A 14,861-nucleotide genomic window follows, 5' to 3' on the forward strand; every position below is an offset into this window, starting at 1 on the left:
TCAGAAGGCTTATGTTTGAAGTGCAGCTATGTAATTCTAAATGATGTTACTTGGGCTAGTTTTTGTTTGAGACAGGTCTGCAGACCAGGCTGATCTTGAACTCACAGAGATCCGCTGGGCTGGGCATTTAACTGCTTTGAGATTCAACTTCTTTCACCTCAGCTCCAATTAAAAACAAATAAAAACACTGCCTGAGATTGTAGCTGCTTCTGCAAGGCCCGTCAGTCAGTCTGTCAATCAGTCTGCATGCACTGACTTTAGTTCTAGCTTTGTGGATTCACAGTAAACTATGGGAAGGAAAGCCAGGCCAGGTCACCGGCTTTTAAATTAAACATTTCAAAGGATTCACTTGTGCACCCAGAACTGTTGTGATGCTTATGGCACTCTGTAGTAGCTTAGCTTCAGAACCAGCACTGCCAGAAATCTAAGAGGAATGCGGAGAAACCAGAACTCTGCCCATTTCGGGTGTGGGAATACAAGCGGGGGGTGGGGGGTGGGGGGTGGGGGGTGGAGCTGCTGTGGAAAACAGCACTGTGATTCCTCACTCCATCACATATACAATTACCATATGAGCTGGCAACTCTACTTCTGGCTATGTACTCAGAAGGAGAGAACGGTGTTGGTACAGCTTTGTTCCTAGCAATGTTATTTACATGATTGCTGTTCATCAGCATTAGAAAATATAAACCAAATGTGGTATATACATACAGAGTGTATTATGCCTTAAAATGGGAGAGAATCCCAACACACCACAACATGGGTAACCTTGAGGAGGACATCATACTAAGTAAAATAAGCCAGCAAAAAGGCTGCGTGGAGAACCTAGAGAAGCAGTCAGTTCCTAGGAGGAGGAGGTAGAGCAAAGAGCGCCTAGGCTGGAGGGGGGAGGTCGGGCTTCCACTGGAGGGGGGGGGGGGATTCAGTTCCAGATGAGGAAAACTTTCTGGAGATGGGTGAGGAGTGGTGAGGGTCACACAACAGTGTGAAGACACTCAATGTCACAGAACTCGACATTCAATGCTTACAATGGTAACTTTCATGTTACACACAGCTGACTACAAAGAAAAGATTAATGCAGGAATGAACTGACTTGAACATAAAATATTCTAGTGAGTCTCTCTGTGGCCTGAATGACTACGAAACACTCAAAGACCTAGGCTGGTGGCACTGGCTGTTTTTAGTTCCTAGCTTAGAGGCTTCAAATACCCCATATTCTCTTACTCAAACATGGATTCCCAGGATAATGAAGGTTAAAACCCACCTGACTAGAAACTGCAACCCTCATTCACTGCTGACAGGACTGTAAAATGGGAGACGAGTCTGGGAGCACTTAGGACGTTACACAATTTTGTATACTGTTACTCTTATACATGTAAGCAAGAAAAATGAAATGAGTTCAGAGAAACAAGGAAATGAATGAATGCTTACGGCAGTATTTTTTTCTATCAGCCAAGAAGTGTAACACAAATGACCATCAATGTTGAAGACACAAAATGATGTAGGTAGAGATGAGAACAACACCCTGAGAGCAATGAGGATCAACCTGGGAACAATTATGTTACGTGAAAGAAGTCAGTCACAGTCAGGCCTGGTGGATCATGTCTTTAATCAAACCATTCCAGGGACAGAGGCAGGTTTTTCATGAGTTCAAGGCCAGCCTGGTCTATAAATCGAGCTCTAGGGCTATTACACAGAGTAACCAACCCTGTCTCCAAAAGCTAAAAGGAGGGGCTGAAGAGATGGCTCAGCGGTTAAGAACACTGGCTTCTCTTCCAGAAGTCCAAGGTTCAATTCCCCGCACCCACATGGAGACACTTAACTAACTGTAATTACAGTTCCATAGGATTTAACACCCTCATACCTATGTACATTAAATAAATTAAAAAGGGGGGAAAAAAAAGGAAGGAAGGAAGCCACTTATAAAATGCACAGTTCTGTTTACATAAGCAGGCAAATCCAGAGCTGGAAAATAGTTTACTGTTACCAGGGAGAGAAGCACAGGCTTTCTTCTGGAGGGGATAAGACATCCTGGAATTAAACATTGGTAGTGTCTGCATAACTCTTGAATCACTAAGAACTACTGAGTTATACATTATCATAGTTTTATGTCAATTATATCTCGATAAAGCCATTTTTTTAAAAAATCCTCCACACAAGATTCAATAAATCTGGTCCTCCACCTCGCCCACCACGGTCACCTATAACTTAGTTTCCTGTCACATACTACAGCCCTCAGTCTGTCCTTCAAAAAGATCCAGACTGTCTCCCTTTAGAAGCTGTTCCTCTTGCCAGGCAAGCTTGTCCCCTTTCCCTGCTATTATTATAAGGATGGTGGCCATAATTTGGAACTCAGATCAAATGTTTCCTAAAAGAGGCATCTGTGACCCCACACCCTTACTTCTATCCCTTGACCTGTAAAATGTGAAAGTTCCATGACGTCTGCATAACTCTGAATACACTAAGAACTACTGAGTTATACATTATCATATTTTTATGTCAATTATATCTTTGGAAAGAAAAGACCTTTTCTTTCTCTCTCTTTCTCCTTACTCTGTCCTGAGAGTATTATTATCTTCTTGCTGATGGCTGCATTTCAAAGGTCTGTGAAGTACAAAGGCATGAAAATCTGGAGATTTAAAACTTTCCCAGAAGATAGCATATTAACTACTGGGGCAACAGGATTTACATCACAGGTTTTCTCCAGAATGAGATACAACTATACTTCCAGGTCACTTATTACCCCTAACTGCAGACAACAGAAAAGAGAAATTAAGAGATAACATGTGTGTGAGTATCCCAAATCTCTGTCCTGACCAGTTGCAAAATAATAAATATAATAAGGCTGGAGTGTGACTCCATTGGCACAGGGCTGGAGGTGTGGCTCCATTGACACAGGGCTTGCCTAGCATGGGTAACACCTTTGGTTCAGTCCCCAGTACCCCATAAGTGAGTGTGGTAGTGTATGCCTAGAATCTCAGACCCTGGAAGGAGAAAGGAGGATCAGAAGTTCAAGGTTGGGAGCTGGAGAGTGTACTCACATACATAAAATAAATAAATCTTTTTAAAAAAAAAGTTCAATGTTATCCCTGTCTAAATGTGTAATCTCCAGCCTGAGCTGGAGACATGTCTCAACCAACCAGCCAGCCAGCCAGCCAGCCAGCCAAACAACCAATTAATCAACCAACCAACCAAACAACCAACTAACCAACCAACCAATCAACTAACCAACCAAACAACCAAACACAGCTTGCCCTTCTGCCTAGCAGTCCTAGAAGATGAAAATAAAGCCAGGAATAATAAAAGAATTTAGCAAGTAGGAAGTCTATACTTCACATCAAAGCAACCTTAGACCTTCCTAGAACATCAACTTCTCAAACTTGAAAATGAGAAGAGACTGTAACTGTCAGCCAAGCCACTCTCTGGCAGCCTTACCTCAAGGGGCAAATAGGTATGCTTCTGTTCTTGCCCAACCTGTAGGCAGGGCAGGTGAGGGTACTTGAGCTGAAGGTTATATTTCTGCTTGAAATACTGTGCCACAGTGCACTCCACAGTCTGTCCACTCTCCAGCTGCAAGGGGAACCTGTTTGGAGGAAGGGAAGGAAGTATCATAATTCAGCACCAACCCCACCTCTCTCCGGCCACAACCAAAGACTGCCTCAGGCCTCGCTTCATCCTCTTAGATCACTGGCACTCATGGGAAAGCAAACGTTACATGGTTTCACTGGAAAACACAGAGATGATGGAGACATTCCACAAAAGCCAGCAATCCCACTCATCTGTATTTCTAACGCCTGAGGAGAATAGCTACTAAAGACAAGAGTCCAGCAGAGCCTGGGATCAAACAAAGGATCGATCACAACACTGTCTATGTACAAACCCAACACTAATTGGGGGACCCCGCATGTTTTATAATAAGGATCCAAGGAAGAAAGCAAGAGATTAGGAAGGGAAAAGTCATGGAGAGAACCAAACAATCTGGGGAGGCGGGAAGAGGATGCTTCTCCTCAAGGGCAGACTAGAAAAGTCTTATTCTGACAACATAGAAGGGAGTGGGCTGGAGAGCTTAGCCATCTGGACCATGCTTAGCAATGCTGCCAACTTACGTCTGATGGCTAGCAGGGCGGCGGGTAACATTACACACGCGGTATTTCCTTTTCATCTGTCCACAGTGGGTCACTTCCACCTTCAGACCTGAGATACACACACTGCTTGTTTAGGTTGAAACAGATTGCTCATGTTCCCTCACTGGCCTTTCCCAGAGGGATTTCCTCTTAGAGTTAGAGAGAACAGTGCTTTCCCTCCCCACTCAGGTGGGTCCTCACCTTTTATCTCCTTGGTAAACCGAACACGCTGGGAATCCGTGAGGGGCTTGGGTTGTTCATCTATGTTCCTGATGTCCAGGACCTCACACATGAACTCAATCACTGGCTGTGCTTTGTAGAAGGCAGTGGCTGAGACTGTGGGAACAGGGAAGGGATAGCATGGCTCAGATTCTTTCAGAAACAAAACAAAACAAACAAACAAACAAAAAAAAGTGAAGGCATTACAACTTATATTCTCTTCTTTGTAGGGCACCAGGATAGGGGCGGGGTGTGCCAGGGCTACAGGAATTAGAAGAGGGGTGTGGTTGCAGAGTCGGGAGGGATGAGGCTGGGAGTATGGTGGCTGGATTTAGGGTGCCCCTGGCTCCATAGCTCTCCCCACTCACCATCAATGTTGAGCATCATCTTCCACATGGCAGGGCGCACAGACTGGTGAAAGCCGAACCAGACCTCGCGCCCACCCCCCAGCGGGTGGTAGTAGCCCTCAGGCGGTGAGAAGAAGGAGCGGCCCACAGGGGTGTACCTGGCAGGGACAGGCAGAGAACTGGTCCCTCGGGCACAGGCCCCCACCCTGTGAGGCATCCTGGGCAAGGAGGAGCCCTGGCCTGGAAGGCAGGACACCAGGGCTTTAATGCCAGCTCTGATCTTGGCCCAATAGTAAGACTGACCTTGTACAAGTTTCTACCTTTCTCTCTGCCCTGTAGGGATAGATGGAGTGAGGCCAAAATGGTATCTAAGGATGGGGCCAGGGGTCTAACCATTTAAGTATGTGTATGTAAATATATATACTTGCCTGACACATGCATGGTAGGCCTTCAGTTCCTTTCTCCCAGTGACACACTGAGGGACAACCTTAATACATGCTTACTCCCTCCTCCCCAACAGCAGTTTTACCAACACTGTCGATTAGATAATAACTATACTCAGTACCTCATAGATGCCAGGTGCCTCATGGCCACATCCAGGGCTTGCACAGACTCCAAGGGCACAGGGATCTGGCCACTGACCAAGGCTTCATGCAGCATGCGCCAGCTCACAATGGCTAGCCACTTGATGGAGACCTTAAAAATTCTATCCTTCCCTTCCCCAGGGATTGTCACCTCAAAGTCAACCTTCAAGATAGGAAGAAGGGAAGGATTACTATCACACTGCCACAGACGAGTCTTCCTGTCTATTCACTGTCTCCCACTCCACAATCTGCCAAACCTAAGCCACCAAGGGCTCACACTAAAAACCTCAGAATAAGGCTGGTGAGATGGCTCAGCAGGTAAGAGCACTGCTCTTCCGAAGGTCTTGAGTTCAAATTCCAGCAAGCACATGATGGTTTACAACCCCCTGTATTGAGATCTGACACCCTCTTCTGGTGCGTCTGAAGACAGCTACAGTGTACTTATGAATAATAATTAAATCTTAAAAAAATATATTAAAAAAAAAAAAAACAGAATAAAAACCCACACCCAATCTCCACAGATGATGCCCCAGTGCTTCTGGCCTCTAGAAGGAAATCCTTTGGGTCTTTTTATTTTATTTTTAAGTTTAATCTAATCTCACTGTTTAGGGATAGGCACACAGTACACTTAAGCATCTACCCTGATTCATCATGTCCCAAAATATACTTTTGCTCACAAAAGAAAAGAAGGTTTGCTGGACTCCCAGATTCCACGTGGGCCTCCCAGGGCTCACAGGCCTAGCCTTATCCCTGGCCTTACCCTCTCATTGCCAATGGGCAGTGCTGTGACCGTGTAAATGTTCTTCTTTCCATCGTACACAGGCTTGCGATCCCCAAAGATCTGTGGTTTGAAATGCTGGACCATGTATTCCACCACCTCCCTGCGAAAGACAGGCGTGGCATGTGGAAACTGAGAATATCACTTCAAGGCTTTTGGAAACGGTTCAAAATTGAGGCAATGTCCCATGTACTGCGCTCCTTTCTAACGTCTACTCCTCAGCAGTATGCCTCAAGCCTCAACATTCCTATCAATCGGCAGGCCTGAGTAAAGTCATCTTCTGATTTGTAGTCTACAGTGTAGCTTAAAACCCACACTTCTGATAACCTAGGGTGACACTGTTGGCCCTCAGTTCACCTCCAGAGACCTTCTGAGGGGGAAGGACCTGTTCTCAGGTCTATCCTGAACCTTCCACAACCTCTGATTCCCAGTCTGTCGAGCAAAAACGAAACGAAAAAAAGGAAACGATCTGAGCTAGCCTAGAAATAATAAAGTATAGAATAATTCCTCTCTCTGGCTCTCTAAACTCTTACCACAGTTTTCTCTCCATTATCACCTTCCCTCATTCCCACACCTAAGCTCTTCTGACACTGCTTCTAGGAATCGACAATGTCTCAATTTAAACTGCCTTGTGCCAGTAGCTCCACTCCTAGGACTTCTATCTTACAGATACACTCATGCATGGGTGAAAATATGTATCTTTATATAATACTCAACAGTTTCAATCTTGTTGCAAAGTTTAGACTCAACCTAAATATTCCACAATAGATCAAGAAAGTTATGTGGCCATCCCAAGAACTACCTAGGGCACTATGCAAAAGAATAAGGCAGATCTAAATATACTAATATACACTATTTTCCAATATATGTGGCTAAACAAAAAAAATGGACAATATTGAACAAAGTATATAGGATTGTACATTAATATTACAGGTGTTCATACATTACATATTGTACTGGCTGGTTTTGTGTGTCAACTTGACACAAGCTGAAGTTATCGAAGAGAAGGAAATACCTCAATGAGACCCAGCTGTAAGGCATTTTCTCAAATTAGTGATCAAGGGTGGGAGGGCCTATTCCATTCCTGGGCTGGAAGTCCTGAGTTCTATAAGAGAGCAGGCTGAGGAAGCCAGGAGAAGCAAGCCTATAAGCAGCATCCCTCCATGGCCTCTGCATCAGCTCCTGCTTCCTGACCTGTTTGAGTTCCAGTCCTGACTTCCTTTGGTGGCGAACAGCAATGTGGAAATGTAAGCTGAATAAAACCTTTCCTCCCCAACTTGCTTCTTGGTCATGATGTTTATGCAGGAATAGAAACCCTGACTAAGACACGTATGTATACATAACATTAATGCACATATATTGTATTATATGTAATACTTGTACAAAATCAATGTGTATATGTATATACACATGTATGTGTGTATACACATGTTTGTATATACACACACATATACAATAATATGTAATAATGTAATATTATATGTGCTTGCTAAGAATATAATTAGGGGCTGGAGAGATGGCTCAGTGGTTAAGAGCACTGACTGCTCTTCTAGAGGTTCTGAGTTCAAATCTCAGCAACCACATGGTGGCTCATAACCATCTGTAATGGGATCTGATGCCCTCCTCTGGGCTGTCTGTAGACAGCTACAGTGTACTTACATATAATAAATAAATAAATTTAAAAAAAAGAATATAATTAATAATGATAATAGTAATTGATGATATATTACTATAGAATGTATTATATATTCATGTCTATAATATTAATGTGCACATATTAATGTATGCACACACAGAAAAACATCTGAAAATACACTCAAGATTGTAGAAAAAATGTTCTGAGAACAATAACTTTTCACTGCTAATCCCTAGTTTTTAATTGTGAATATGGCTTTCAAGTAATAATAAACCAATTTAATCTGCTTCTTCTTCGACTAACCCCTCCAATTATGCATCCCACAATGTCCCCTGCAAGCAAGAACATCCATCCTGTTCTTATTCCCACCGTTTTGACCTTGCCTTTTAACTTCTTTCTCTACCAGCCCCTTTAGTAATTCTCTAGTCTCTGAGCTCATTCACGTCAGCAAATACTGGACTGTGCTCAGTGCTACACTCTATCCTTACGGTGTCCATCCTCACGGTCTTCTCTAGCCCACATGCTTCCTCTTTCCCTGTTTAATAAATTGGTCTCGGTGCCACCCGCGGGTATCTCTTACCGGTTGACTCTGCGAGGACACTTATCCGGCTTGATGTCCACCTCGTAATGGTAAACGTCAATCTTAGGAATGTCCACCTCAAAGTAATTGGCCAGAAGCTTGATTGGTTTGCCCACAGTGCCAATGCCAGGCCGGCGAGGTGCCTGGAATACCTGCTGCAGGGGAGGCAGGTAGGCACCTGCAGCTGTGAAGACAATGAAGCCAGTGAGGAAGGACAGTCTGGCAGTCTCCTCCCATGGTGAGACAAGGCCCCTCAGACCAACAGCACTGGTCTCCTTCCAGTTTCCTAACCTGACATGGGGGCTTCCACTAGCTCAGACACTCACAGGCTCACTGGTTTTTCAGGTAGCTTAGTTCTCTTTTGTTTTTGTTTTAAACTTTTCTTCATTTAGGAAAATATGTATCTAAAACTTCATCAAGTAAATGTGTAACGAGTTCCTATTGCATCAAGAAAAGTAGTTAAGTCTGTTTTCTAGTTTTACAAAACTGTTTCTTCCTTCTACACTAGATTGAGATACCTGTCTCTACCAGGTATCTGGCAGACGGAGAAGGCTCTATTCTGTGCCATGAGAGGCTTACTTCACTCACTACCATCAAGAGCACAAAATGGCACCGAACTTTGTGATTATATCCTCTCTTAATGTGGACAGGAAAATGACCCCAAGAAATCCAGGCTGGGAAGGGCAAGGCCGGTGCCTGAGAGAGGATTGAGACATGGAATGGCTGGCTCTGGAGAGACGTAAAGAGGAGAAGGGTTGAAGGACAGCATCTGCAGACTACGAGGAGGCTGCCAGGGTGGGAGAGAAAGTCAGATCTGGAGGACACAAGAGAAAATAGACAGGAAGGGGATGGGGGAAAGGGTGCGGGTAAGGCAAGGTAAGTTGGATTGGGGTACAGGGAAAAAACCATCAAGATGTAGAATGAAGAAACAGAAGGAAATAAAAGCTCACATGAAGAAGAAAGCTGGAGGCTCTGGAAGGAGGAAGAGCAGGAAAAGGGGAGACACCAGGTCAGAAGGGGCATCTAAGGCACGTTCCATTCTTTCCACACAGAGGGTCCAGACAGCAGAAAGGATCGATTCAGAACAGAAGGGGCTCTTGGGAAGGGCTAAGATAGGCCAGCTTTTCTCTCTCTCTCTCTCTCTCTCTCTCTCTCTCTCTCTCTGTGTGTGTGTGTGTGTGTGTGTGTGTGTGTTGACTAAGTGGGGCCTTTGTCCTCAGCTACTATTGTTCTTGCCTGCAGAGGACCAGCCCAGGTGGAAGAGGTTTAAACTCAGAACCTCCCTTTACCAGGGCTCTGCTTTCATAGAAAGGACTGGGGGATGGGAGGCTACGGAGCATATCTTAGGCAGGAGGGTCAGGAAGAGCACCATTTGTGGGAGGTGCACACTTTCCAAAGCTGAAGGACTTGACTCCCTCTAACCACCTGTCAAACCAGCCCCAGCCCCTTTCCGCAGAGGAGAATGCAAGTCCGATCCGAAGAACTCGGCGTCACCCCATCCCAGAAAGAGCTGAACGGATGCTGCATCCGAGCCCACTAACAATCACCCCTCTCACATACTAGCTCTTAAAGTTTACTGTTCCACTTACACTCACCATCCTCAACTCAGTGTTAAAAAAAAAAAGGGACCATACTTGACCGAGTCACAGCTTAAGCTAATGCCGGGCATAAAGACAGGTACTTAGTATACTCATATGAAATAAATGAACAAGTCTACCCATAGGCACACCACAAGAGTACACAACCACAAGAGTACACACCACAAGAGTATACAACCACACAACATGCTTGCAACCGTCCCGAACAATCATAAACATTGGATAGGAGAAGCACTTGCCCCCTTTTGGATAGATCTTTCCCTTTCCCAAGTTCTAGGATTCCATTCACCTTTTGCCTCCTAAACTGAAAACTCAGTTGAAATTCTGGGAGAAAGACATCCCTCTAGAACCAAGGGCAAAGCAGGAATTCTAGGGGGTGAGGTGAGACAGACACACCCCAGAAATGGACAGCACACCAGTGCCCGAGAGCACTCTCCTGCCCAGGATTCAGGGAAAATGGAGAACACATCTCACTTTATCCCCAAACTAGGGAAGAAGGCAGGAGTTAACAACTACCTCTCTGCCATTCTGTCCCCAGGAAAGCGGCACAGCTGTACAGTCTCTACTCCCCAACCTCGCCCTGCCCCCAGCTTTTAGTCTGAGAAAGGAAGACACTTCCCCTCAGACCCAGACAGGGACAGACGGCCACTTTGTGATGCAGATGAGGGCCCCAGCACAGAGGACAAAGCTCCAGCCTAGGGGGAAAGGGGCGGGGCCCTTCCCTGCAGACAAAAGCAAGAAGGGAGGGGCCCTGAAAATGACACTCCCCCTCCCCCATCCCCTACAAGCACTGAGAAGGAAAAGTAATAGAGCTCAAGGCCCAGGCTCAGGATTCCTCCCCAGCAACTCAGAGGCTCACACATCTTCTAAAGAAGCCAACCTACTACTCAGAGGGTGTGTACCCTTGGTAAATCAGGTGGTGGGCAAGGACTGAGACCCATCTCTCCAAAAATATTTGTCCACAAACATTAACCACCCACATGCATAGACACAAATTACAGAATAGGCACATGAGTTTAACCATATGCTCACACTTGAATGATCTGAGTCAATTAATAAACACGCTCTCTGTGTCAGGGCCTCCGGACCCCCAAGCAACTGCTGCCACCACAGATAAGTCAGACAGTACCTCTACCCTCAAGGCACTCTCAGGCCAGTCCACAGGCCTGAACACACCAGTTCACTGAAGGCACATCTGGACATGAGCAATACTCCAGCACCTTCCAGAAGAACAGCAGTCCAGCCCCAGAAGGAAGCAGTTATGGGGTCCCTCCATCAGAGTTCCCAGCCTGAATTTTAATTCTGTCTTTTGATGAGGCAAAGCCCACGCCACTAGCATTTTCCCAATGATCCCGCTAACTCCAGTACTCCAGCTCTCCACGTAGCAGCTTCCTTCTTTCCTGTGACAAACAAGCCCCCTTTCTTCATCACCCCAGAACCCATCAGACACTCATCAGGATAAAACCATTAGCAATCCAGGACATTAGCCTTCAGTCAGTCTGTCTGGACATGGGTCCTACTCTATAGTCCCCAGGTGTGTGGGTAGTAGTTTCCAACCTAGAAAATAAGGATTTACACTTTACCTAACAAGGCAATCTGTGTTTGGGAAAATACAATCGGTACATATCACACACAGATCATTGAAGCAAAGACTTGGGAGAGTTTTAAGATCAATTCCATTGGCCTGAAAAACAAAGATGTGTCCCAAAATCTCTGGAAAGTGAGCAAAATTCCTGTTGCCATCCCCACACCAAATGGAAGGCGGCAGTGAGAGATAACAGAAAGGATTCTGAGTTCAGATGGTCTTTTCTACCACAGGGTATAAGCTATAAGCTCTATGCCACAAAAGTATCTACAGTATCTCCTGAGGACTCCAGTTGCCTTTGGGCAGCTCTGCCTCAGTTTCTCTTCGTGTGTGTGTGTGTGTGTGTGTGTGTGTGTAGTGTGTGTATATGTGTACGTGTATCCTCTAAATAGGAAAAGTAAGTTAGAGCTATTATCAGGTCAATGCTGCCCCACCCCCAACATCTTGCTTCATTTTTCTTCTCTCCCCCTCTTCCCGCCCCTCCTTGGTTTTCTTTTGTTTTTTTGAGACAGGGTTAGCTCTGGCAGTCTTGGAACTCACTCTGTAGACAAGGCTGACCTTGAATTCATTCATCTGCCTCCCCAGCGCTGGGATTAAAGGCATGTGCCACCAGTGTCTACCTAACAACTTGTTTCTATCAGGCAGACAAGCTTGGCAGCTTTGAGTCTAATGACATGCTCCTGACATGGGAAAAGACCCACTAGGAAACAGAAGCCACAGGTCTATAGAGATATTATACTGTGATAGAAAGAGTCAATTCAAGGAAAAGGGCACTATCCTCAGATTAAAAGCTCCCATCTCTTCTCAGGAGTGGTCTAGAAACTTGAAAACCATGTGGGCCTGGTTTCTCAGTGACCAACACTTTCCTAAGGCCTATCTTCCGAGAGAAGCAAGGCTTTGGTCCCCGTCTATCCTCGTGCAGCAGGAAATAAGCACTCTGGCAATTGACCTCGACGCTTTCTTTGGCAAACTGCTACGCCGGGGTTTAAGGACCAAGTGTCAGAGACACCACCCCCCAACACCCCAGACAGAAGGCAATTCCCATTTGTATTCTGTCAACAGAATCAGAGAGACTGCACACTCCTAAACCCAGGGGCACAGGAGGGCTACTCAAACAGCCACGCCCCCACCACACATAGGGCAGCCCTTCAGGCTGGTACCTCCGCGCATGCTCCCGCGCCACCACTCAAGTCCCCAGTCTAAGGGGCGGGGGGGGGGAATCCCTGGTCTAAATCCCCACCCACCGCCCCCTGACCCTCACCCCCGCTTCAGGCCCAGCCGGGCGGAGCTCAGAGGCCAGCCCCGGCGCCTACTCCCCAGAGACATTAGCTTAGCCCAGCCCAGCACGGCCGAGCCCCCGCCCCCCGACAGGCGGTAGTTCCAGGCCCATCTGTGTCGCCCCGCTCCTCTCCAGGACACCTGGAGCCCGCCCCCCTGCCACCTGCCGGGCCTCCCCATAGGCCTCCCCAGACCTCACGGAAAGACGCCGTGCATTCAGGCCCTTCTCCCAGGTTACTTCCCACCCTCGGGACAGTATACTGCTTCCTAGGACAAACAGCCCGGGTCTCAGATCTTCACATGCTTCTCAGCCGGAACTGCATACAACCCCCTTCAAAATGGGCCCCCCATCCCCTGAGAGCCCCTCTCCTCACTCTGGAACCATGCTCTATGCCGCGAGAGCCCATAGGGCTTTGGAATACACACTGCTCCCAGTGCCCGAGGGCCCTTACCTGCTCCCGAGGGTCCCGCTTCCATCCCATATACCCGTGCGGAGGACAGGCGGCCGGGAGACTGAGGAGTCCAGCGTGAGGGGCCTAGGTACCTCGCACTTGCACTGCTCGGGCTCCCGGGCCGGGCTCGGCTCCCCCCCGAAGCCCGGCCGCTCGCGCTGTCGCCCCCGCAGCCTCCGTTGCCGCCGCCGCGGAGCCTGCAGCAGCTCCTCCTGCTAGCGCCCGAGTAGCTGCCAGTGCGCAGGCGCGACCGATGGGCCCAGGGGGCGGACGGGAACGAGTCAAGCGGGGCGCTCGACGGCAACAAAGGCCAATGGAGAGGGGCGGGGGCGCGGGGACCGTGCAGCGGCCCCTGGCGGCCACTCGTGGCCGTGCAGCCTGGCGGGAGGGCTCCAGTGGCGGAACCGCGCAGTGGCGTGAGAGGGGAGGGGCTGGGCGACACCCGGTCCCTGGCTGCAGCCTGGGGCCCTGTCTTTTCCCTAAACAGATCTCTGGAAACAGACCCACAGCCCCCGCTATCAACACAGATCCTGGTTCCCACCCATTCCCCGACCCTCTTCCCCTCCAACACGCAATCACCCGAAGGCCCTGCCTCCCACCTCTCCCAATCACCCTCATCCTTAAGTCTTGATTGCCTCTGCTAAGTCAGTCTTTCTGTGTCCCTAGTCGCTGATCTCATTAACGCCACCCACCCTTCCAGGCTGCGTGCCTGGCGCTGAGACCACAAATGTGTTAGAAACCTTGCCTATTCTGGCCGGTGAAACAGTTTTGACACAAGTGTGGAGACAGAGCTCTCTATCTGCAGGAAGCACCTGCCTCCACTTTTTCGTCTGCAGAACGCAGCTGATTTTCTTTTGCTCCTACCAAATCTCTTAATGACGTTTTGTGTCAAACCCCAAAGGCTAATTTCCTATTATTTCCCTGCAGCATCTGACACTATACCTCTTCTTTAAAAAAAACAGAAACAAAAACAAACTTTCCTTGGCTTTCACATTTTCTTAAGTCGCCTAAGGTCTGTCCTGATCAGCTTTCTTCAGTGGCTCCTCTTGTCTTGTTCACTGTAGTTCTGACCTGAATTTTATATTCTACTCTCCCCTTGCCTCTTCACAGCTTCATCCACTTTTAATGCCCAAATATCTATATGTAACAACGTTGCAGCTTCGTATTTCCTACTGTCTGCTGGACAGCTCCAGCTGGCTCTAACAATTCAAACTTAAGTCCAAACCTAACCCTTTCTTTTCCCCTACAAATACATATATTTGTCCTGTCTCGATGAACTGCATCTCCATGCCAAAAATATCGGTTCCTGCCTCCCTTGTCTATTTGCTATATTCAACTGTGTCTTGACATGCTTCCCTTATGAAGTGTTCTCAAAAGCATTCCCTGCCATTCTCATAGTTTCTTGTGTGGGTTCCCTCTTCCTACCTTGCCAGAAGCATCACAGCTACTTCCTTGATAGTCTCACATAACCTTCCCATGTGGTCTGCTGCACTGATGGGGAAATTACAGTGAGACCCAGCTCAAACATCACTTACACACACACACACACTTTTTTGAGACAGGGTCTCACTATGTGCTCTTACCTGGCCTGAGACTTGTTATATGACCAGGTTAGCCTTCAAATCACAGTATCCAGTTTCTTCTGCCTCCCAGGTGCTGGGATGAAAGCTGCCCACCGCCACA

General features: G+C 47.2%; 1 protein-coding gene across 3 annotated transcripts in view; it reads right to left on the minus strand.

The window, feature by feature from the left end:
• The window catches only part of LOC110323159 (argonaute RISC component 1), a 31,917-nt gene extending 18,458 nt beyond the window's left edge, over nt 1–13,459 (minus strand). Inside the window, exons 1-8 of one of the 3 annotated variants that reach the window (XM_029539502.1) lie at nt 13,179–13,459; nt 8,266–8,449; nt 6,032–6,152; nt 5,253–5,434; nt 4,709–4,845; nt 4,323–4,457; nt 4,104–4,191; nt 3,433–3,580 (exon numbers count right to left, since the gene is read on the minus strand). In XM_029539502.1, the coding sequence (XP_029395362.1) occupies nt 3,433–3,580; nt 4,104–4,191; nt 4,323–4,457; nt 4,709–4,845; nt 5,253–5,434; nt 6,032–6,152; nt 8,266–8,449; nt 13,179–13,203 (1,020 nt within the window). In that variant the 5' untranslated portion in view covers nt 13,204–13,459. Of the gene's footprint in view, nt 1–3,432; nt 3,581–4,103; nt 4,192–4,322; nt 4,458–4,708; nt 4,928–5,252; nt 5,435–6,031; nt 6,153–8,265; nt 8,450–13,178 lie in introns of all 3 variants that reach the window. The other 2 variants (XM_021200287.2, XM_021200288.2) reach the window with 2 other exon arrangements.
• Nucleotides 13,460–14,861: the final 1,402 nt, after the last annotated feature.

The sequence above is a fragment of the Mus pahari genome, chromosome 6, assembly GCF_900095145.1.
Source record: "Mus pahari chromosome 6, PAHARI_EIJ_v1.1, whole genome shotgun sequence".
Taxonomy (NCBI): Eukaryota; Metazoa; Chordata; class Mammalia; order Rodentia; family Muridae; genus Mus; species Mus pahari.